The sequence below is a fragment of the Choloepus didactylus genome, chromosome 1 (genome assembly GCF_015220235.1).
Source record: "Choloepus didactylus isolate mChoDid1 chromosome 1, mChoDid1.pri, whole genome shotgun sequence".
Taxonomy (NCBI): Eukaryota; Metazoa; Chordata; class Mammalia; order Pilosa; family Megalonychidae; genus Choloepus; species Choloepus didactylus.
Window position 1 is genome coordinate 213,662,400 of NC_051307.1, and position 23,204 is coordinate 213,685,603.

The window sequence follows — 23,204 nt, forward strand, 5'->3', positions numbered from 1 at the left end:
ACAATCTAATCAACACTGATACATCTGCCCACACAAGATTACATCAAAGAAAATGGCCTTTTCCGGGGGACATAATACATTCAAACCAGCACACTGAGTTACAAAGTCCCAGTCGTTATCTTTCCTCTTTCTTTCTGCTGTCCTACATGCTCCTAACCTTCCTCCTTCAACCATACTCACAATCATCTTTGTTCAGTGTACTTACATTGCTGTGCTGCCATTACCCAAAATTGTTTCCCAAACTTCTCACTCCTATCTTTTCCTTTCTGTCTGCAGAGCTTCCTTTAGTGTTTCCTGTAGAGCAGGTATCTTGTTCACAAACTCTGTCATTGTCTGCTTGTCAGAGAATATTTTAAGCTCTCCCTCATATTTGAAGGACAGTTTTGCCAGATACAGGATTCTTGGTTGGTGGTTTTTCTCTTTCAGTATCTTAAATGTATCACACCACTTCCTTCTTGCCTCCATGGTTTCTATTGAGAAATCTGCACATAGTCTCATCAAGCTTCCTTTGTATGGGATGGATCACTTTTCTCTTGCTGCTTTCAGGATTCTCTCTTTATCTTTGACATTTGAAAATCTGATTATTAAGTGTCTTGGCATGGGCCTATTCAGATCTATTCTGTTTGGGGTATGCTGCACTTCTTGGATGTGTAATTTTATGTCTTTCATAAGAGATGGGAAATTTTCATTGATTATTTCCTCTATTATTGCTTCTGCCCCTTTTTCCTTCTCTTCTCCTTCTGGGACACCCATGACATATACATTCCTGAATTTTGTGTTGTCACTCAATTCCCAGAGATGTTGCTTATATTTTTTTATTCTTTTCCCTATATGTCCTTTTGTGTGTAGGCTTTCAGGTGTCTTGTTCTCCAGTTCCTGAGTGTTTTCTTCTGCCTCTTGAGATCTGCTGTTGTATGTCTCCATTGTGTCTTTCATCTCTTGTGTTGTGCCTTTCTTTTCCATAGATTCTGCCAGTTGTTTTTTCGAACTTTCAATTTCTGCCTTATGTATGCCCAGTGTTTTCATTATACGCTTCATCTCTTTTGCCACATCTTCCCTAAACTTTGTGAACTGATTTAGCATTAGTTGTTTCAATTCCTGTATCTCAGCTGAAGTGTAAGCTTGTTCTTTTGACTGGGCCATAACTTCATTTTCCTTACTGTAGGTTGTAGTTTTCTGTTGTCTAGGCATCTGGTTTCCTTGGTTACCCCAATCAGGTTTTCCCAGACCAGAACGGGCTCAGGTTTCAGAAGGAGGCAATAGAATCAGGTCTCCCTGAGGTTGTGTCTTAGAAGATTGATACACCCTTTGAGGCCTCAAGCCACTGAGCTTTTCTGCCCAGCAGGTGGCATCTGTTAGCCTGTCACTCCAGACTGGTGTAGGGAGGTTTGGCCCATGGCTGTTTTCCCCCAGGCACTGAGGTCTGGTTCTGAATGGAAGGTGGGTAGTAGAGATTGGCACCACCTCTTTCCTCTTGGGGAAGATACACCCCCTGGGGAGATGTCATTTGCATTTGAATAGTCTCTCTGACTCTGCTATCTCCATTCTTGTGTGGGTCAGAGCTCTGGGAACTGCAAATGGCTGAGGCTTACTCCACTGAGATGAAAAAGGGACAGAAAGCCCCCTTTCAGGTCAGTCCATTGCCACCCTCAGTTTCACCCATTGGCCAGAAATAGCTCTGGTCCTCTGGGCTCCCTATCCCTCCTGGAGAGGTCCTCCAGCTCTCCAAGGTCAGTCGTCACCAAAAGCCTCTGTCTGCTTATTAGGGATTCATTGCTTGTATTGAGCAGTCAACATTTGTTAACTAAACTTCAGCTGGAGCTGGGCTGGGGTATGTTCAGAGAGTGCTGCTCTTTAGCATAGCGAGGCTTTACAGTTTAGACTGCCATGGGAGAGGGGCTCTCAGCTTGGGTCTGAAGTTTTTACGTACAGATTTTATGCTGTGATCTCGGGCTTTCCTCCCAATCCAGGTTGGTGTATGATGTGTGAACAGTCATGTTTGTCCCCCAGCAGTTATTCCAGATTATTCACTAGTTATTCCTGGTGTTTATTAATTGTTCCAGGGGGACTAACTAGCTTCTACTCCTCTCTATGCTGCCATCTTCCTCTGACTCCCCCAATTCATTCTTGAAACTAGCCACCAGGGTGCTTGTCATCAGTGTGGCTGAGGGTCAGGCATCCAGTGAAGCAAACCTGCTATAATGGCTAACGGGTGATATGATACCATGGGTGGCTTTTGTCCAACTTCCTGTTGGTTAGAAATTTAAACTGGGCAGCTTGACTTCAGGTCACATCTTCAGAAAATATGCACAGGAATCTATGAAGAGGCCAATACACATTTTACAGAGCAAATATTTCCTAGTAATTCACCCGAAATGAAAAGCCTGTGAAAGGCAGACACTGGTTCCGTGCCACTTCTATGTACAAGAAGGACTTTATTAAGCCTGAACTGAAAAAAGAGAACCTCATCGTGTTCTTTAGAGAGACTCATTTAGTAGATGGTGAAAAATGAATGTTCTGGCTAATTTCATTTTGAATTGATTTATTTCTCAATGGGGGAAAAATGACAATTGGTGGGGAGAGAAAAAAGCAAGTTTCTAGGAAGAGCCAGCTAGTTTCAGGTATAACCCAATTATTTGGATACAGGAAATAAGAACACAGAGGGAAGGGTAGAAGGTCACCCAGGAAAGTCATTCTTTGCAATGAATATCTTCTTTTCCTTCTCCTGATAGACTCTCAGAAAAGCATAAACTAACCCATATTTTTGGTTTATTTTTGACACCAAAACCTAATCAAAGTTCACTTTTTAGAAATCCAATAGTTATTCTCAATTAGATTGCACAGCAAATTAAATCATAAATTTCTCTGTCCCAGCCCTGGCTGTCACCTTCCTAAAATACAACTTTCCTCCCTCTGGCACTTTATTTAAACCTCTAGGGCTAGGCTCTAAAGCAAGTTATAGAATTGATAATTTGCTAATGTGGCCACAGTAATTGTTTTGAGCCATATTTATGATTTTATTGGATCTTACAACAATCAATAATAATCCGTCGATGTCCCTGACTCTGGGGTTTTCTCACAGTCGACAAACGGGGCAGTAGATTCATTTTTAATGTACTCACTTAGCACTCCCTCCCTGGGAGAGAGAGTCCTGCATAGATTAATGAAGGCCGAGAAATGAATGGCATCAGTGCACAGACTTTACCTTGAAGAATTAGCTGCAGGATAAGATTTAATGCTAAAAAGAAGGGGAAGAATAGACTAAAGGGGCCTACATTGTGCAGCACTGCCATCATTAAAGTTAATGGAATTACCCTGTGGTCATGCACCAAAGGGAGCCTATTGGAAGTTAAGCTCTTCTAGGGCCATTGATTCGCAGACTTTCACTCAAAGATTCCCATTGGCATGTGATAAGTATCCTGCAGTTATGCAGAAGCATTTTAGAAATTGTTTACTCAAACTGCTAAGTTAAGCATATTAAGGAGAAACAATAATCAAATATTTTAGAATAGATGACCCAGTTGAGGATATTTTCCATTGGTAGTAGCAACTATGCCTGACTTAAACAATAGGGGATTTTACTGGATCATCTAATGAAAAACTTCAGGCTTCAGGGGTGGTTAATTCAGCAACCCAATAATGTCATCAAGGACGCAGCTTCTTTCTATCTCTGCCAATCCAGCCTCAGCATCTGCTTCACCATAAGGTAGGCTGCCCTAGAATCAAAAGATGGCTTGTTCACAAGCAGAGGTAGAGAAAGAGTTCCTCCCTAAATCAATGGCTAAAAGTCCTCCATGTTGATGGAACCAACCCTCCCGGAAGCCAAAGAAATCACATGATTTAATTGGTTTAGGTTATGATTAATTAAAGTCATCAGGGTGGCAGAGAGAATTGGCTTAGACCACAGTGAGCAAACTATACACCCTGGGCCAAATCCAGACCACCACCTGTTATTGTAAATAAAGTTTTATTAGAAACACAGCCTTGCCCATTTGTGTAAATTCATTTATATATATTTTTCTATGGCTACTTTCACCAGAATTATATAATTGCAACAGAGACCATCTGGCTCTTCAAGCCAATGTTTACTGTCTGGCCCTTAACAGAAAAAGTTTGTCAGACCCTCTAAGACCAAACACGATCTCAAGATCCACACCTGGAGCTAGAGATGGGTTCCACCATTCCCAAACTTATTGACTGTGAAACAACAGGGAGTGTGGAAAGGATGCGTGTAGGGGGGTTGGAGTGGGGTGGGGTGGGGCTGGTGAGGGTGGAACCATGGTGCATAAAACAAATACCATACAAAATTATTCAAATTATTTACATTCTGGAAAAGTGGGCTTAGAAACTTAAAAAAAAAAAAAAAAAATTGTTAAAGAGATCCAAGTTAGGCTCATGTGAAATATGTCCTACCCTTAGAAGATAGTCCAAATACAAAATACATTTAAAATAGATTTAAAACTCATTACCTGAAAATGTCAAAAATTTTGGTGATGAATGCACAACTATGTAACGGTATTATAAACAACTGAATATACGCTTTGTTTTATATGACTGCATGGTATGTGAATATATCTCAATAAAATAAAATAAAATAAAATAAAATAAACTCATTACCATGATGTAGAAGGCCTGCTATGACTGTTCCCAACCCAACTCTTCAAACTTACCTTCCTCCATCCCTCTCCCCATCCTAAATCCCAGCCACCTGGCCGTCAATCTTCTCCAGAATGTGCCACTGTGATTCCCTCTGCCCAGAATGTTCTTTCTTCCACAGCTTGTTACCTGGCTGGGTCCCCATCACTCCTCAAGTCTCAGCTTACATGTCACCTCTTCAGGAGGCTTTCCCTGACCACCCTACCTAAAGTAGCTGCCACTATTCCCATCTCCTTTCCCTTGTGATCCTCCCTCTCCCCTCTTACAGCAGCCTGGTACAGCCTTTCTCATACTACTCATACCTGATTGTTCTCTTTGTTCATTCAAGCATAGGGGAGGACAGATAACAAGCTAAGAGTTATTCCTTGGCTGCCTTGCCTTCCACTATATCCAGGTGCAGATAGTAGGTACTCAATAAACACTTACTGGAAAAGGAATTAATATAAATATAGAACTTCTCTAGCCTCCTCGGTCTCCTTATTTCAAAGACTGCCCTTAAAGACAGGGTCTCTGTCTCGTTCTTCTTGGTCTCAGGACATGAGAAAATACCTGGCACATAGTAGGTGCTAGAAGAATACATTAAAAATAGTGCATGACAGACAAGCATGAGCAGGCAGGATGCTCATTTCCTGGAAGGCAAGAATGGCATAGTGGGAGAATTCTCAATATCAGAAGAATGTTAAGAATAATCTGATCAGAGCTGTTCAGCATTGGAAGCAGTTACCTCACAGTATGCTGTGTTCCTAGGGATAGAGGAAGTTGAAAGACTGAATTAAATGCTACAGAGGGGATTATTTGTAGAATAGCAGACTGTACTAGATGACCTTCAAGGTCATTTGCCCTTCCGGGATTCTCTGGGTTATCCCATTCTCTGAGTTTCTTCCTCAAGAGTGAGATTCATCCATGGTCATTTGATGGCAAGGCTGAGCTTGGAATCACATTTATTCCTTCCATGGCTGAACAGTTTTATCAAAATTATACTGCTAGAACCTGATTACATCTGGGAATTTATACCATTTACAAACAACACATGAATTGAAACACAAATAAAAGGCCCTGTTGGGTTGTTTTTCAGGGCACCAGGATAGAACGCATGATAGGAAAATATTTTTTCAGGGAACAGGTACTGATATATAGACCCCTGGGTGGGAGATTCGAATGTGAACATTAGGATAAATGGATTTCATGGCGAAGTAAAAGAATATTTGGTGCTTTTACCTTGTTCACTCGATGTTGTTTATTCTTCTAAACCACTTTAGGCAAGATCAAGTTCCTAAAACAACGACACGTTTATTTCTCAAGTAACATCAGGAGCAAGAAAAACTTATTTAAAAGAATAAATTACTGAGGAAAGAAATGGGAGTTTTCATTAGCAGAATCCAGTAATATCATCTTTATGTAGAATGAGCCCAGAAGGATTTCAAACTATCATTTTTTGTCTTTTCTCCATGATGTTTGGGATTATTCTGATTGTGAAGCTTCCAGAGATGTATATCTCTGTTTCCCTGATCATGGTGGAAAAGAGGCTTCTCCAGATAGGATCTGCCCTAAGACCACAGGCGTAGGATTGATACCTCATGATGTACAAAGTTAATTTTCAAGATCACCCCTTCCTAGCACTAACACAATTCACACTGGAGGGAAAGGGGTAAGAATTTCTCATTGTGTTTGGTGTGAGGGCCATGGCAGAATCTTACCAACCCATTATTTCTCACTCGGATTTTATTAGGAAGGTAATTGTTCTACCTTCCTAATAACATGCTTGTGGCTCTGCAAGGGGCCATGCTTGTGGCTCTGCAAGGGGCCATGTCTAATATTCATTAAGCTGATTTCCATATGACATCCACTCAACCATCAAATCCTTACTTTCCAGCTGCTTCTTGGGTCTTGAGAATTACTATATCATTGACTTTGGAATAAAGGGCAAAAAGGAGCTCCTGAGAAGGACTGAATAATTCAAGATGAATATGGGAATAGAAAATCAATTCTAGGTCACCTAGATAAAAATCAAAATATATTTGTATAAATAAATAATACAGCAGTTTATAAATCTAGATAACCATTAGAATCACCAGTGGGCTTTTCAAAAATCTATTTCATGGGACACATTCTGAGAGAGGTGAATATAGTAGGCATAAGAATCAGTCATATGCTAAAAATAAAAAAAGAAAAATGAACTAAAATAGTCATTTCTTGATGGAAAATTCTTCCTATGGGCCCCTGTAAAGTAAGAATTGTAGAGATGGCTAAATACATATATATTTGGTTAGAGGTTTAAAACTTTGAAGTTAGAATGAGTTGGAAATACAGGGCTAAAGAATATACACATAATTTCCTAGGCCTGAAATATACACAGCAAAATGGTTATGAAAGTGAGTAATTCATTGTTTCATTTGGTAATCATTTACTGAGCACCTAGTATCCTATAGCAAAATGACAATAATGGGTTACTGGCCTTACAGCATCAAGAGAGGCAAGAAGCTGATTCTGAATAATAACACCTGACATTAATATAGCATTTAGGGTCTAAAAGCACTTTACTTTTGGAGGGTATTTGATTTCATAGTGATTAAGTAAAAAACCCAACCTCTGATACTCAAGTGTAAAGAAAAATCTACTGAAATCTAAAAGAAATAAACATTAAGAATGTAATTGCAATATTCACCACATTTCTGCATTATAGATCTCAAAGCAAATCAAACAGCCAAATACCTATTCTGCTGTATGTCATGGAATCCAATTACTAAGAGAATTTGCTTGGGAGTACAAATGAGGAATTAAACATCTCAGATATATAATTCTTCTAGAAACTGACATACAGCAATAAAGTAATAATACATTAACTTTTATCTGTATGATCAAGTTAAATAAGAATAATCACTTGAATATTTTTATTCCAAACAGAGCAAAGTAATACAGATTAATCTGTGTTAACAGTGACAAAATAGTTTTTAAAAAGCCTCTCTTTGAGCATCTTCAGCTGTGCTTACTGTGAGCACGGTGTTTTCGGGAACAACCTGGCCACCAGTTGCAATGGAGAGCAGGGACTTTGCAATCAAACAGGTCTGGGTTTGAATCCCTGTTCTGCTGTCAACTATGTTTTTCTGGGCAAGTCACTTTATCTCTATAAACCTGTTTCCTCAAGTGTAAAATGTGAATGTCCCTTTTAGAGGGTTGTTGTGATAATTAAGTAAAAATTACAAAAACAATAGTGAACATTTGTGGAGACTCTATGTGCCAGGCACTGCTTTAAAGGCCCTTACCTGCATTAATCCATTTGGTCCTCACACATCCCTATGAGGTAGGATTCCACTAAGACTCCCATTTTATACATAAGGGGTGCTAGGGCTCAGAAAGGTGGGCTTGCACAGGGTCACGGGACTGGTAGGTGGCCACTTGGGGACTGAACCCAGGCAGTCTGGCTCCAGAATCCTCACACCTCATCAGTATATTTTAAGTGCTCTGCACTCTAGCCCCTATCCTCTTCCAACCACCTTAACTACCTGTGCATCAGAACAGGGAGAAAATAAATTAGAAAATGAGAATACCAGGGGGCTTTAGTCAATTATTATTTCAGTGCTTTGACCCAATTGGCATCATGCAAATCAAAATTAATCAACTGGAAATGGGAAAACACGATGATTTGATACCTACTTAGAAGAACGCTTCAGGGTTTAGTAAGAAAGAGGAAGTTTCCAAAGGATCAGATAGGCAGGCTCCTAGCCCCTTCTATTGCCTGGAGAGCCAGGGACCAACAGATTTGCACACAAAATCACCAGAAGAGAGGGAGTCGTAGTTATTAGCATGCCAGAGAGAAAGCGTGTGGAGCCCCAACACACCTCAAAGATGTCCAGTCCCATGTGTAAACCCAAACACATCCCTCCAGTACCGCAACTGTTTTACTTTACTGAAATCAGTCAAATTGGATTCCTTTTGAGAGCAGAGAGGCAAATTATAAGTCAATGCCACAAGATAAAAGCTACTGCATCCTGAAGATACTAATTTTTCCAGCAGTAAATACATACATTAGGTATAAACACAGGCAAGGCATTTTTCGTCATGACTTTAATCAAAGGATAAAACTCCTTTGGCAAATTATGGTTCTCTTGAATTTTCTTTCCAGATGAAAATAACATATAACAGTAAAGTAAAATCATTTTCGTTTTCAAGATGTGTGTTTCTCCTTTACATATACGCCAAATCTCTCTTATGAACTAGTTTGATTTGGGAGCAGTGGCTTTGTGGAGATTGCTTTACCACTGCTTCTTGTCCGTACACTGGTAAGCGGCTTTGCACTGGGCTGACATGTGCATCAGAAAAACTTGAGGTGTGTGTTAAAATACAGAGTCCTGCATACCACACAAAATCTACTGAATCAACAGTGGGTACAGGCAGGTTTCTGTACTGTAAAAACCTACTTCTGGTAATTGTGAGGTACACTGTAGATTAAGAAACATGACTTAGTCATTAGCTCCTAAGGGTATAGCAAAGGCTAGAAATAACAGGATACCAGAGGGTCAATATTTTTCCCCAATGCCATAGTTTCCTAGCTGCTAAAATAAATTTCATACCCTGGGCTGGTTTAAACAATGGGAATTTATTGGCTCATGGCTTTGAGGTGAGGAGAAGTCCAAAACTGAAGCATCAGCAAATGAAGACTCAGGTCTCCTGGGCCTGGCAGCTAGTGATCTTTGGGTTCCTACACTTTTCCATCACGTGGCAATATCCTCTCCTTTCTCTTCTGGGTTTCACTGATTTCTGGCTTCTTGCTTCTCCTGTGGCTTTCTCCCTCCATGCCCAATTTCCTTTGCTTATAAGGACTTCAGCCATGTTGGATTAAGGCCCACACTCATTCAGTTTGCACACCTCAACTTATAACATCTTCAAAGATCCTATTTACAAAAGGGTTCACACCCACAGGACCAGTGTTTGGAACATGCCTTTTGTGGGGACATGAGTCAATTTTTTAACACCCAAATAATAAGGCAGATCTCTGAATATTCACGTGGAAATTTCTGTAACAATTTCAAATAATATATTCAAATAGCATGAGTCATGTGATCAGAGGAGAGTTTACAAAGAATTTAAGCTTAAAGGCAGTAATTAAAGCTGAGAGAATTCAGCATATAATAATTAAATGAACTCTGCAGGGCTACAAACAATTGCAATGCCAGGTTCATCCCCCTAAAGCCCAGTTTTGCCTATTTTACAGATGAGAAAACTGAGGCACAGGAATCTTAAGAAACCTGCACAAGGCCCCAGGGTCAGTAAGTGGGGAAGCTGGGATTTGAACTTGAGTGGTCTGGTTCCAGATTCCACACACACGTCCAAATCCTAGGCAATGCTCCCACCCACACCCCAGTGCCATCAGGGCTTCTCGGTATAGAATAACTCGATTCTTCTTTGTTTTTGTTCCTCTTTATGGCACTTCCACTTTAGACCATGTATTAGAAATATTTATATAGTTGTTCTACATCTTTCCACCTCAACTTGTAAGCTTTCTCCAGGCAATACATGGAGTCTGTCTGCTGTTCATCCTGGCACCTCCCAGAGTATGTTAGTGGTTCTTAACCTGAGGTTCACAAAATCTAGAGCCCACTGATGAGCTTCAGTGGTCCACAATCCCTTTGCAAAGGTGGGCCAGTGTTGTATGTATGGGTCTATATGATTTTTTGTAAAGGGAACATCCCAGACTTCTCATCAAATTCTTAAAGCAGTTTGCCAGCCCTGAGAATTTGATTTAGTGGGTGTTTAGAATACCTGTTGGGCAATTAAGTAAAAATTTGAAAATGTATAAAATAAAAATAAATCAAATAAATTTTTTAAATGCTTTTTAATGCTTCAATTCCTTCATTCTAGCAACAGAAAATATGTATGTGTGTGTGTGTTTGTATGTTTGTGTGTGAATTTTTAAAGTTCAAATCAGGATCCAGTTTTGTAGCTGCCATACATGGTGCAAAGTCATCTTTGTCCCACAGATACTGTGGAGGCTTATCTGTGCCAGAATGAGAAATGCCCTCAGTAGAAGGAGTGCTTTGTAATTAGTTTCACACCTGGCTTTGTCTCATAGCATGCTGTATGTCTTCTAATGCCAAACTTATTTTGACTATCTTAATCTTCTGAAGAGGGCTAGAGAATGGAAGGACTTGGTGAGACAGGAGATGGCTCATCTCTCTGCTCCACATCTCGAGAAGTCTGAAAGTACTGTGAGACCCACCTAAGCTATGGGCAAACACTGAGCCCTTTACTCTGCTCACTGACCTGCAGAAGCAAATCACGCACACAAACTCACTATGTTTCTCGAGATAATCTCCATTCCAGCAAGTGAATTTGGATGGATAAAATGATGAAAGAAAAAAGATTTATATAACAAACACAAATGAAATTAAATAGATGTATAAAATAAACCAAAGACACACTCCCAATAATTACAACCATCACCACCACCACCAAGGCAGCAACGGCGGCAACTACCCTTTATTGAAAGATTACGATGTGCCAGAGAGCCAGCCACAGTGCTATCTACCATAGCTTTTTCCCAGTACGAGAAACAAGGAAATGGTGGTTCGGGGAGGTTAAGAGGCTGGCCCAAAGTCACACAGTGGTTAAGTCAGAAGAGCAAATATTCCTATAGAACCTCGGACTGATGCTGAAGTCTGACGATTAACTACTGCACTTTATTATGAGCTAAAATTCTATGTTCATGAATCCAAAAGATCACCAGGTCACCTCATGGAAAAATAATAAAATAAAAGAAGGAAAACTCTGTTCTTGGACCACTGAAATTCCTCTGTGAACAGCAGAGCTTTTTTTTTTCTAATTTTTTAATCACACTTCTTTAAAGAATTCCTTATCTTGTTCTGAAGAGTAATAGAGCAATCTGAAAAGTTATTGCTAATATCTCAACAATTATTAAGAGAGACTTCCCACTTCATTAATACTTAAACTTAAATCTTTAAGTAGAGGATTCAAGCACCATAAAAATAGAAGAATGTAAGCAAGTATATTCTACAAATAGCTCTTAGGAAATTCCAGATTATCTGCTTTGCATACATATTTCTCTTATTAATATACCTAAAATACCCTCCCATCCAAAGACGCACATAGTAATCGCTTTAGAAGATAGCACAAGTTAAACTTAATAAGCACTCTTTTAAGAGTGAGTATGAACTTAATGGTTTTGCTTATTGGGGTTACATTTTGAAATATGATTTAGGAACCTCATTAATGAAAACTGTAGTCTTTGTTAGTGACACTCCAATAACATTTACTATCACATCGGTTTTTATGTGTTTTGGGTGGGTTTTGCTTCAGGAGTTTGAGGTTTTGGGGCCTGGTGTGTGTATATGCATAATTGTTCACTGTTATTATTCTACCGATCTTTTTTGCTTGTTTAACTGTCTCTACCCCCAGTATTTCCTTAACACATAAACCTGGTTTCCAATAACTGTAATTTGCTGCCTTATTCAACATCTTATCACCGATATTCTCTCTCTGATTCTGCTGCTGGTCTCTGTATTCCTGATTTTACTCATAATAAAAATAATAATAAAATAAAAAAGTCCTGGGAAATCCAGACTTTAGCAACATTCTGGAATATAACTACATATTGTCTACAACTTCATGTCAACTAAAGCTAGAAATTTAGGGACAAAGATTGATTCTATCAAGCAAAGTCCCATTAGAGTCTCCATCCTCCTTCCCACACATCTTAACAGAGTCATAGAAAGCAATTACAAAATCCAGGTCCTCACGAAGCTTACATTCTGGAGGGACTGAAGAAGCATCGTAGGTACCGAAACGTAGACACACGAACTGTAAAATGCAGTGAAGAATGCCTTGAAGGGAACCAAATAAAGCAAAAGCATAGGGAGTAAGGATTTTCAAAGAGCTACTTCAGAGAGTGGGGTCAGGGAAGTGTGATGTGAGATGATGTGACTGAGACCCGAACAAAGAGATTGTTTCTCAAGCCTGCAGGACATCCAAATCACTGCAGCAATCACCTGCTGGAGAACACTGTTCTTCTGCTTTTAAACCTCAAAAAGGAGAGTTAATAATCAATCGTGAAATAAGAGGTCACTTTTTCCTTTGCTTTTTACCCTTTTCCTGCTACAAGTGCCTCAATGTGCAAAGCAAATTTTAAAGCCCCTGAAACAAAAAAACTTCCAGTGGCATTATGTTCAACAGGCACCTTCACTAACAATCACACCAGTTGCTTCGAGGGAAGAGATCATTAGTAGGCTTGTTGCTGTTACTACCCAGCATGAGACAAAAATGGTTCAGGACGCGGGCGCCAGGCAGAAGACCAAGAATTAGACGCAGAGGCGAAGATGAAGAGAACAGTCACTGCGCTTCCCAAGGCAGGTTGTCAGATGCTGCCTTGAAACGTCCAACTGTGTGAATTTCAAAATATGGAGAGCTCAGTCCTTGGCAGTTTTCAGAACCGGAGATGCTGCTTTGCTCCCTGCAGGGGCTGGCTACTACAAGACTGGCTTCCAAGGTTATGCGGCCCTCACCACTTTTTATTTTATCACCATAGAATAGTGAGGTCAATGACTATTTACACACTGAAAGGAGTCACCTCCCGGGAAGTTTCCCAAGCTCCAACGACAGAGATTTTGAATCAGTAGGTTTAGAATCCACTTCTAAAGCTGGGAATCCACTTTAAAACAATAACAAAAACTAACACCAAAGCTAATTTTCATGCAGGGGCTACATGGATCATACTTTGAAAAATGAAGATTAGACAATTCCAGTTATGCAGATTTGGTCAAAAAGGACATTTTTCAAAATGTCATCATCCATTGAGGTTTTATGTGTGTGTGCTTGTTTTCTCTTAGCTATTATATTTCACGGTGGATTTCAGATGGCCCTGCTAATTCATATTGGGAAAATTTTATGGTCAGGTTGGAAACACTTCAAAGATGCCTAAACCAACATAATCTGCTGATAAAATAAATATAAATTTTTAAAAATCTACTTAAGCTAAGTAATAATGGTGGTGATAATAATAAGCACATTCAACTACTCATATATAAGTACTAAGTACCAAGAATAACTCCATCATATCCATAAAAGCTGACAAAAACATTAAAAATTTTGGTCAGATAATTGACACATCAAAAAAGTAGTCAGTATCAGAGTCAGAATATCTACAGTGACAGTTCGCAGCCCTGCTAGATTTAATGCCTGTTTTTTTTTCCTAAACTGTTTTATTTTATTATTTTTAATGGACATATAATTCAAAACCATAAAATTAATCTTTTTAAAGTGTTCAATTCAGGGGCTTTTAGTATATTCGCAAGGTTGTATAATTATTAACATTATCTAATTCCAGAACATTTTCATCCCTTCAAAAGCAACCCTGTGCCAGTCAGCAGCCACTGCCAGTCCTCCCCTGTCACCAGCCTCTGGCAGGCACTAATCTACTTTCTTTCTGTCTCCATTCAATGCCTGTTTCTAGAACAAATAATTTTAATGCGCTCTTTTGAATTCTGAAATGAAATTTCAGTTTCTTATAACCTACCTATTCATAAAAACTTGAGATACACTTAATACGTGCATATTATAAATCTGTACATGCCACTTAGTGTCATTTGTGCATTTCTCCATCATTACTAATATGCATCTTAGCATCACTTTCAATGGCTGGAGGAATTTCATCTCCTAGATATTACATAATGCATCTAACTAATGCAGTGTTGCTGGGATTTACATTTGAATATTGAGTTTTTTAAAAAAACTAGTAAACAGGTTTAAACATTTGTGTTTGTATTTTAAGAACTGATTTCAAAAAGAAGCTACTGGTCTTATATCCTTTTTTAGTGTCTGCATTATTTGAAAGCTTGGCATGAGGGTGGACAGCAGGGTGTAGGAAAGTTTTAAGTCCTCTTTGTCTACCATCACCACCTCGTGTGTCCAGAGCCCTCAGAGCGCCTGCCTTTTGTCATCAGGAATTTGGTGATCCATTTGGTGGCAGCCCCTACAGAAAATTCATTCCTTTAAAGGAACTTCCCAGAGATTCCATTTAAAAAATCTCCATAGTACCTCTGTTAAACATTAAAGCCACATGCAAACCAAGATCAAAAGGAAACTATATTCATTTGACATTGTTTGGTGCCAAGCATTACCTTATCCACTTAGAGCCATGAAACGTTTTTTCACATAGTATAACATTAACACCCCAGCTTGACTTGCTTTTGATTTCTAGCCTTGAAAAAATAGTCTTTTCAGACCGGGACCTAACTGCACAAGAATTTGCATTTGTATGAAAGAGGCTGAGACCAGCTTCAGAATCAGCTGGGATTTTACTCTTTCATTTAATTTTTACAATGGAAGCAGAGACTTCCTAATAAATCCTCCTTTCCTTGTCCGGCACACTTAAAAGCCCATTTATGAGCTCCACTGACTCCATCAGGTTTGGACTTTGGTATTAAGTACATAAGGAGGAAAAGCATTAGCATGGGGTTAGAGAGCTGGAGAGCAGCACAGAGAGGCCCACAGGAGTGAAGGGAGAAACCGTGTGGACTACCATGATGCTCTCTTTTCACTTAGGAAGGGCCAGGCAAAAGCAGATGCTGTATAGAACTGGAAGGTGCATCAGAGATGCCCCAGGCTGAAAATGGGATCCACAAATCCACATGAAGCATCTGAGCAGTTCCTTAGACCCTACCTCACACCAACCCCTTGATTTTGGTTTCTGTTTAGGACTCCCTGATTCAGTTTTTGTTTTAGTATTTGCACAATCATTTTACTACAAAAGGTAAACATCTTGTAAACGAATGGGAAACGTATCATTTGACATAGTTTATGATGTCGAGATTTATGGCTCTAGCACTGAGGGTCTCTCTGACCTCAAAGATAACATAATGAAACAGCTATATGCTGCAAATGACTTAGTTTGAATTTTTATTAGTTCTCATAATTGCCCCTTATTAATTGTATGCACATAAGAAGGACTCACCTTCACAGTCTGTCCGGCTTCGGGGCCATCCTAAAAGTAGGGGGGTGAAAAAGACAGGTGAGGATAGATGGTATCTTCTCCTTATTCAGAAATACCGCCTGTTAATAATTTAGATCCAATTTCATTGTGTGTTAATTTATAGTATTCTCATGGGGCCCATTCACTTCAAAAGTGTGGGACCAGATAGCGCTCCATTTCCACCTGAGAGCAAGTGAGAAGTTATGTAGAAAAATGATATAAATTATCCAGTGCACCAGTCCCCTTGTTATTTTTCATGCTTTTTGCTCTTGGCTGTGGTTTTAATTGCATTAAAGGAAAGTTGAGAACGTTTGGGGAGGTGCAGTATCACACCTTTTGATTATCTTTAAATCAGATAGTTTAATTAATGTCCGATTACTTTAAATCTCTACTCAGGAAATCTGCTGTAATCATACTTCATTAAGCTAGGATATGGGATGCCTCGTTTGAGAAGAGACTCCAACAGTAGGCTTTCTCTGGCTGTTATGACCTTGGAGAACGGAGGTGGGGACCATCATTCGTTGCCGAGCCCTTTTCCCATCCTGGTTCCCTCTCTTAGGTTCTGAGCCCAACAAAACTGTTTCCTTAGTTGAAAAGGAGTGAATTTGATCAGCCACCATCCACAACAAAAGCAAAAGCAGGTGCTTGGCTAATTTGGAGTTAGCAGATGTGCAATGTCTCTAGACTCTGAAACTGCAATCAGAAATTCCAAAACTGAATTAGAACTTGGCAATTTTCGGCAAATCCCTCTACTTCTTAGACCCTCAGTTTTATTGCCCTGGGGTGAGAATTCCTGCCCTGTTGAGGCAAAGATTAGGCAGAACTTTGTACATTGGTGATTTTCAAACTTGGAGTCACAGCCCATTAGTGAGTTGTGAAGTCAACTTAATGGGTTGTGACAGGTGTTAAAAACTAAAGAAATGAGAATAAAACAGAACAAAAGTTATCAGAGTGCACAGAATGGGTAAAAATATTGTTTGGTTTAACTTTGGTTTCCTTCATCTATATATATATATGTGAGGAGGGGTTAGATACACAATAGTAAAATATATTTTTTACTGTGGGTTACAGTAAAAAAAATAAGCTGCAGAAATACTACATATATGAAAGTGCTCTGTAAGTGCTCTGTGCATGCCAGTTCTTATTTTCATGGGATTAACTATCTAATGAATTATGTTAGTCACCAGCATTGGTTATTTCCTATAAATATGAATTTTCTCTTGTATTTCATTAAACACTGACAGATGTCTCTACCCACTTGCCTTCACTGAGACTCTTTGGATACGTAGTTTATAGCACAGTATTGATAAACCCACCCTGAGCTGAACTACCTGCCTACAGGTGACTCAAATGGTTTGAGATATAACACATATGCAGGCCCATGCAAAGAAGTGCACACGCGCATATGTGCACACACACAAACACAGTTTTTTAATAGGGAAGTTTAGATATTCAACACAGACATGGCAGCAAGTTTTGTTTTGTGTGTGTGTGTGTGTGTGTGTGTGTGTGTGTGTGTGTTTGGTTTGGTTGTTTGTTTTTGAGAAGCAGATGATCATTTTTAGTTAGAGCCTTTTATAATCTGAAAACACTGGCTTTCTTCATCTGGTCTCATTGGAGGTCTACAGTAGAGAGCTGAGGAGGGCAGAGGAAGTATGGTAAACATTGTTTAAACTAAAGTGCTGAGTACAAAGTACATATGGAACAATAAATTTCTTTCCAAAGAGTTATTGCAGAGCCATCAAATTTGAGGGTCACAAAGGACTTTATGTATTGATACCCTCAGCTCTTTCCAGAGATGATCTGAAGGGGCTAATGATATGTTACTACTAACTTACTTATTTTCCACAGTTGAAGACTCACCTGGCCCACCTCCTCCCAACCTGAGCAAGGCTGCTCAAGTTCTGCCTAAAGATCTCCAGTGATAGGGATCCCATTTCTTCCATTGGGGAGTGGGCCACACCCAATCAATGAACGTAGCTTCTAACCAAGTCAGATCAGTCACTAAGGCTTGAATTAAAGGCTTTACCTAACCTGCACATCAATACTCTCCTGGAACTAGAGCAGGATTTAGCCTATGCAGTGCTCAAAACATATTTCCTGTGGAATAGAAATGACTTGCATGGAACTCCATGGTGAGCCCCAGTTCCAGTAAAAGGTCTGGAAAGTCTTAACGGCCATTAGATCACTCGTCCATTACTCTCACCTGCTTTGTAAACAATGCCGTGGGCATTGTGTCAGCTGATATTCCACAGTCCACAGTGGGATCAATGGACAAAAGGGCTGCCCTGGAATAGTAACATCTTTTCCTGCTATAATACAAGACATGAACAACCGTAACTTCCCTCCCAGTGAGTTGTCAGGTCAAAAGGAGTAGAAAATCCAATGCTAGGATTTGAAAAGGTAGAAAAATCATTTTTGAGCAATGTGTACACTCACCTGCATGGCAAAGGTGAGAGAGGTCCCCTGGAAATGCTTCTCCACCACTGTCCCGACTCTCTGAGTTGCCTGAAACAGATCGGCCACTTCATCGGGCCGCAGGTCACAGAAGCGCTCCACTGGCCGCAGTGGACACACGAGGACATCTGCAGCAACGTCTGTTAAGGCACACTCTGCCTCCTTTGGGTAGTATTCTTACTCAGTAGTTTATACCCACAACATGGAATGTCCGCAGCCCAGGGCCTGAGCTTTCAAAGAGCAAGGAACAAAGAAACAAATATTTCCCAACTGCTCAACTCTGAGTTGTTCAGAAAAACTTCAAGGAGTTCAGAGAGCTTAAAACATGGCTAATTGTATTTTGAAATTACAAAAGAAGCTGTGGGGCAGAGAAGAATTTTTTTTTAAGAGAAAAGAGCCATTGGAGACTGAAGTGCTTGCTGAGATAATATTGCCAGGAGAGAAGATCTATTTTGCACCATTATCTGTTGACCCCCTACTCTAAAGCCCTGTCTCTGCCAAGCAGCTGAAGGCACTGGCTTGGAAATGCAGCTGCAGATACTGGTTAGTTTCTCTAGGTAGAACTTCCTGATTAAAATTTAATTTCAATCTCTTTAGAGAAATAAGAAAAATATGTAATGCAAATAAAATAATAGTTTAATTTATTTAATTTTACTTTTAAACGATTGTGAGCATTCTGAAATGTATTGTGAACCTCTTCTATAAGCAAGAGATGTGTCATTTGGTTAAGCAGTTTATGACAAGGGTTCCTCAGGTTGATCAAGATGCCAAGAAGACATTTGCAGGTAAAACATCAAGATAAGCAAAGGATTGTCTGGTTATACAAACGAAACCATCTCAATGCGTTCTCCAAGTTAAACAAGTCAACATTTTTACATTAATGGTCTGAGCAAACAACAAAATCTAGATAAAAGGGATATATAAGCTTGATCACAAATTAATATTTGCTGTTATGTTATCAATAACATTTAAGTTCCTCTGTAATCACACTCAACATATATACATGTGTGTATATATAATATATAAATACATATTATATCTATATACATATGCATGTGTATATAATGTATCTATATACACACATACACAAACACAACATATATAAATATTTGTTTCACTTTACCAGCTAGAGAAATAAAACACTTTTTTCCTCTCCCTCTCTCCCTAACCTCCATTCCTTCCCTCCTTCCCTTTCTTTTTTATTTTATTTTTTTCTTTTCTTGTTTTAAGAGAACATATTTCTGCCTGGAGCTAAGCAGCTAAGGGACACAATAAAAACCACAATTCTACAATGCTAGTCTCACCAGAATAGCCACCATTTCAACCTATCACACTATTGGTGGAAACATGGTCTCAAGGGGAGCTGCTGGAGCTCAGCTGGGTGGACCTGATTTCTGTAAGAGAGGTGGGAAATGAAAGAGGAGAAAACTGATTAATTTTGCTCATAATCAGGAAATTCATGTCAACAGTAAACTAGGAAAAGGGGCATTTGTTTAATCTGAGTTCATGTTCTAAAAGAAGAGAAGGGAGGCTTTCACCCACAGGGCATCTGATACTTAAAAAGATAATTATCCTTCTTTGGCAGGGATGTTTTATTATCATGGGTCAATGAACCGTTTAGAAATGAAGAACTTCCTCTCATTTCCTCTTAGCAGACTGCCAACCTCTACTCCCAATGAGTTGCTTTTACTTTGTTAAAAGGGACCTTCCCCCAACTTTCTCCTCCCTGCTTTAATTTATACCCTCCCTTAGGCTCTGATTTCACCAAACCACAGCGAGATGACAACCTTGCAAGCTTTCAATAATATCCGTAATTGCTGTTTTAGGCTATGTCTATACACAGTAACTAGGTGGGGAAGGAAAGACATTTTATTTCAACAATTGCTAACTGTGAAAACCGGTAGAATGAATCCAACTATCTTTGTAGCTAATATAACTTTAATAATATCAATAATATCCAATTTTTTTCCAATGACTTAAAAAATTTGTTATTATTTTCCATTCTGCTTGTCTAATGCCACAGACTGTCTTGATCCCGTGTTTAATGAGTCGAAATGGAATTGAATAAAAACAATTGACTCTCTCAGATGTTTTGTCCCATGTGCCAAACCACAGGTCATATAACATATACATTCATTACTTTTACTGAAAATTAATAATTGCAATACCATGTGTACCACAGTTATATGGGCTAAAAACACTCTTACTTAGGAGATTATTTTTTACCAGTCCGCTTGCACAACATTTTCCTGAAATATATAGTTCCCCATCCCAATCCTTTGTTAAGAAGTCATCTTATCTACATATAACACACACACAAACACACGCACACGCAGACACACTTCTGTGCAAATGATAATAAGATGAAATAGACCTTTTAGGGGTGCTTACTTGGACATGTGTTCATGTGTGTGATCACTGTTTGGTCTGGTACCCAGAGGATGCCTAACAGCCATCTCAGCTTGACAGTGGCCAAGCAGGTAGTCTTCACAGGACTCTAAAAAGAGCTGGACTGGTCTGGGGGTACCAGGGTGGGGCTCTGAAGCCCCTGGGTGCTGTGAGTGGTTGAGCTGGGCAGCAGCAGACTTGCTACCCAACACCCTCCCAGGGCCCTAAATGGGTTTCAAAAGACCAATATCAACCAACTTCCCTCAGTTCCTCTAAAATCAGGGCAGAAAACAGTATATGCTCTAGCCTCCCCACTGGCTAAGTTCTTGCTGCTGCCTACTTACCTCCAGAACCTCCTTTCTCCTCACACTTTACACACTTGTCACATTTGCCTTCTTTCTGTTCCTCTAATATGCTAAACTCTTTCCCAGATCTGGAGCCTGTGTCCTGGCTGTTTGCCCTGCCTACGATTCAGTTCTCTATTATCCTCATGTGGTTGCTGCTTTCCTGTAGTTTAGATTCCATTTCCGATACCACTCACTTGAAGGAGTGTTTCGTGAACACCCACCTGGTTACTCTCTTACATCAACCTATTTTTAATTTTCTCCATAGCATTTGCCACTAGCTGGTAGTTTTCTTTTTTGATTACTACCTACCCATGAGAATTTCAGCTCCATAAGAGCAAGGGCTTTGTCGTGTTTACACTGTTTCCCCACTGCCTAGAATAGAGATCCTTAGTAAGTACTGCCTGAATGTAAACAGTCCTTCATATCAGCCTCCTCTGAGTAGTAAAACTCTGACAAAATAGAGACAACATTTAGTTTTCAATCGTCTATCCAAAAGTGGGATAGTCTGCAAGTTTTTTTTCTCCATTCAAAGAGTTTTATCCTAAATGTCTGGCATAGTGTGAACAAATATTGGGTGTAAGCTGAAGAAATGTAAACTCATTTTTAATGTAAACTAATTTTCATATGAGCCCAAAGAGAATATAATTCTGAAGGTAAAATCTATTTTTAAAACCCATTTTATAACTATACAGATGTGATTTCTAGATTTTTCAGTGTCTCAGATAAACTGTATCTATAAAAACACTGCTTTATATTGTGACTGGGGAATACAACTCATTTGTTCATTTGATGAACATTGATTGTGCAGCAGTTAAGTGTGGACATTGTATTGGACTCTGGGAATAATAAAGGAGCATAAGAAGTAGTTCCTGCCCTTCTGGTCAAGGAGACAGGCATTGAAATAGATAACCTCAGTACAACAGGAAGTACAGAAATAAGCACAGAGGGCTATAGAGCAGAAGGGAGCCCAGTGCAGTGGGAACCCGGGACACCCTAGTAAGCCAAGGCTTCCAGGAAATGGTGGGTAAACTCTGAATGGAATGGACTGTCACATGCCTAGTCTAAAATATAAACAGGTTCATGAAGGATTTAAAGCAGGTCAGCAAACCTTTTATGTAAAGGGCAAAATAGGAAATAGTTTAAGCTTTGTGGGCCATATACGTGAATAGCCATTGATAATACAAAACTGAATGGGTGTGGCTGTGTGCCAGTAAACCTTTATTTATAGAAAGAGGAAGCAGGCAAGATTTGGCCCATGGACCGTAGTTTGCCAATCCCTGATTTGGAGGAATCACATTAGAAAGAGTAGTTAAGGGAAACTGGAAATAACCTGAGGCCTATTCTTTTCCTAAATTGAGGACTATAATGCTATCTTAAAACAGAAGATAGGACAAATATCATTTTTGATTCTTAAAAAAATTCACTTTTTAAGAAAAAATCCAAGCCAGGTAGACCATTGGCTTGACCCTGGATAGCAATACTGATGCTTTTAAGGACTAATCACAGAAACCAGAAAACATAGAGTGGTATTGGCATCATACATATAAATCATAAGTATTTCTCCCCAATACAAGAAAAGGAATTTCCACCAACTCTAATTGGAAAAAATAAAGCATATGATCTGCAAACATACAAGGGCACCAAAACAGTGTGCTTTTCACAAATGCCTCTGAGAATAAAAGTATTTTCTCAAAATAAGTGCATAAGCCTCAGAAGAAAGCACTGTATTGCCTGAAGGTGGTTGATACCATGTGTTACATGTTGCTCCTAGAGAAATAACTCAGGGAAAGCAAATTAATTTTGAAGAAGAGCAGACAGCTCTGGTAATTCTACTGCCAATGTTTATATGTCAATTGTTTTAAGATAATATCATAGATGTGGTATAATTTAATCTGGAAATAGGCCTTGTTCATGGGCAAATCCACATTATACATAGGGTTTAAGGACACACCTTCTCCTAGGCCTTATTTGTTTGGAATTTACACCTCTCGAAAAAATTCTTAGCCAACATCCATAATAAGCCCAAATAAGTAAATCTACTCAAATGAATTCAATGCATGTTTATTCAGTAAGCATCACGTAGGTAGTCCTGTGAAAGGGGCTACCAAGACAGGACCTAGTCTCTCTTCGTAATCCAGAGTAGAGAGACTCATTTAGAATAGCATTCCTTAAAGGAAAAAAAGGGCAAGAATTACAATTTACGTCCTATGATTGACATAGAAAATACTCATAAAAAGAAAAATCAAGGAAGACTTCTTAGAGCAGGTAAGACTTAAACTGGAATTTACAAAAGGGGAGTAATTCAACCAGTGGGTTGGGGTGGCAGTCCCCTCATCCAACCATCCCACAACTGTAGCCTCCTTCAGTCCAGGGTT

General features: G+C 39.3%; 1 protein-coding gene across 11 annotated transcripts in view; it reads right to left on the reverse strand.

The window, feature by feature from the left end:
* FHIT (fragile histidine triad diadenosine triphosphatase) overlaps positions 1 to 23,204 on the reverse strand; it is a 1,654,094-nt gene that overhangs the window by 297,515 nt on the left and 1,333,375 nt on the right. For 10 of the 11 annotated variants that reach the window (XM_037799421.1, XM_037799416.1, XM_037799373.1 and 7 more), the window contains 2 exons: positions 18,077 to 18,222; positions 15,620 to 15,649 (listed from right to left, as the gene is read on the reverse strand). In XM_037799421.1, coding sequence (XP_037655349.1) covers positions 15,620 to 15,649; positions 18,077 to 18,222 — 176 coding nt within the window. The remainder of the gene's footprint in view (positions 1 to 15,619; positions 15,650 to 18,076; positions 18,223 to 23,204) is intronic. The other variant, XM_037799442.1, reaches the window with a different exon arrangement.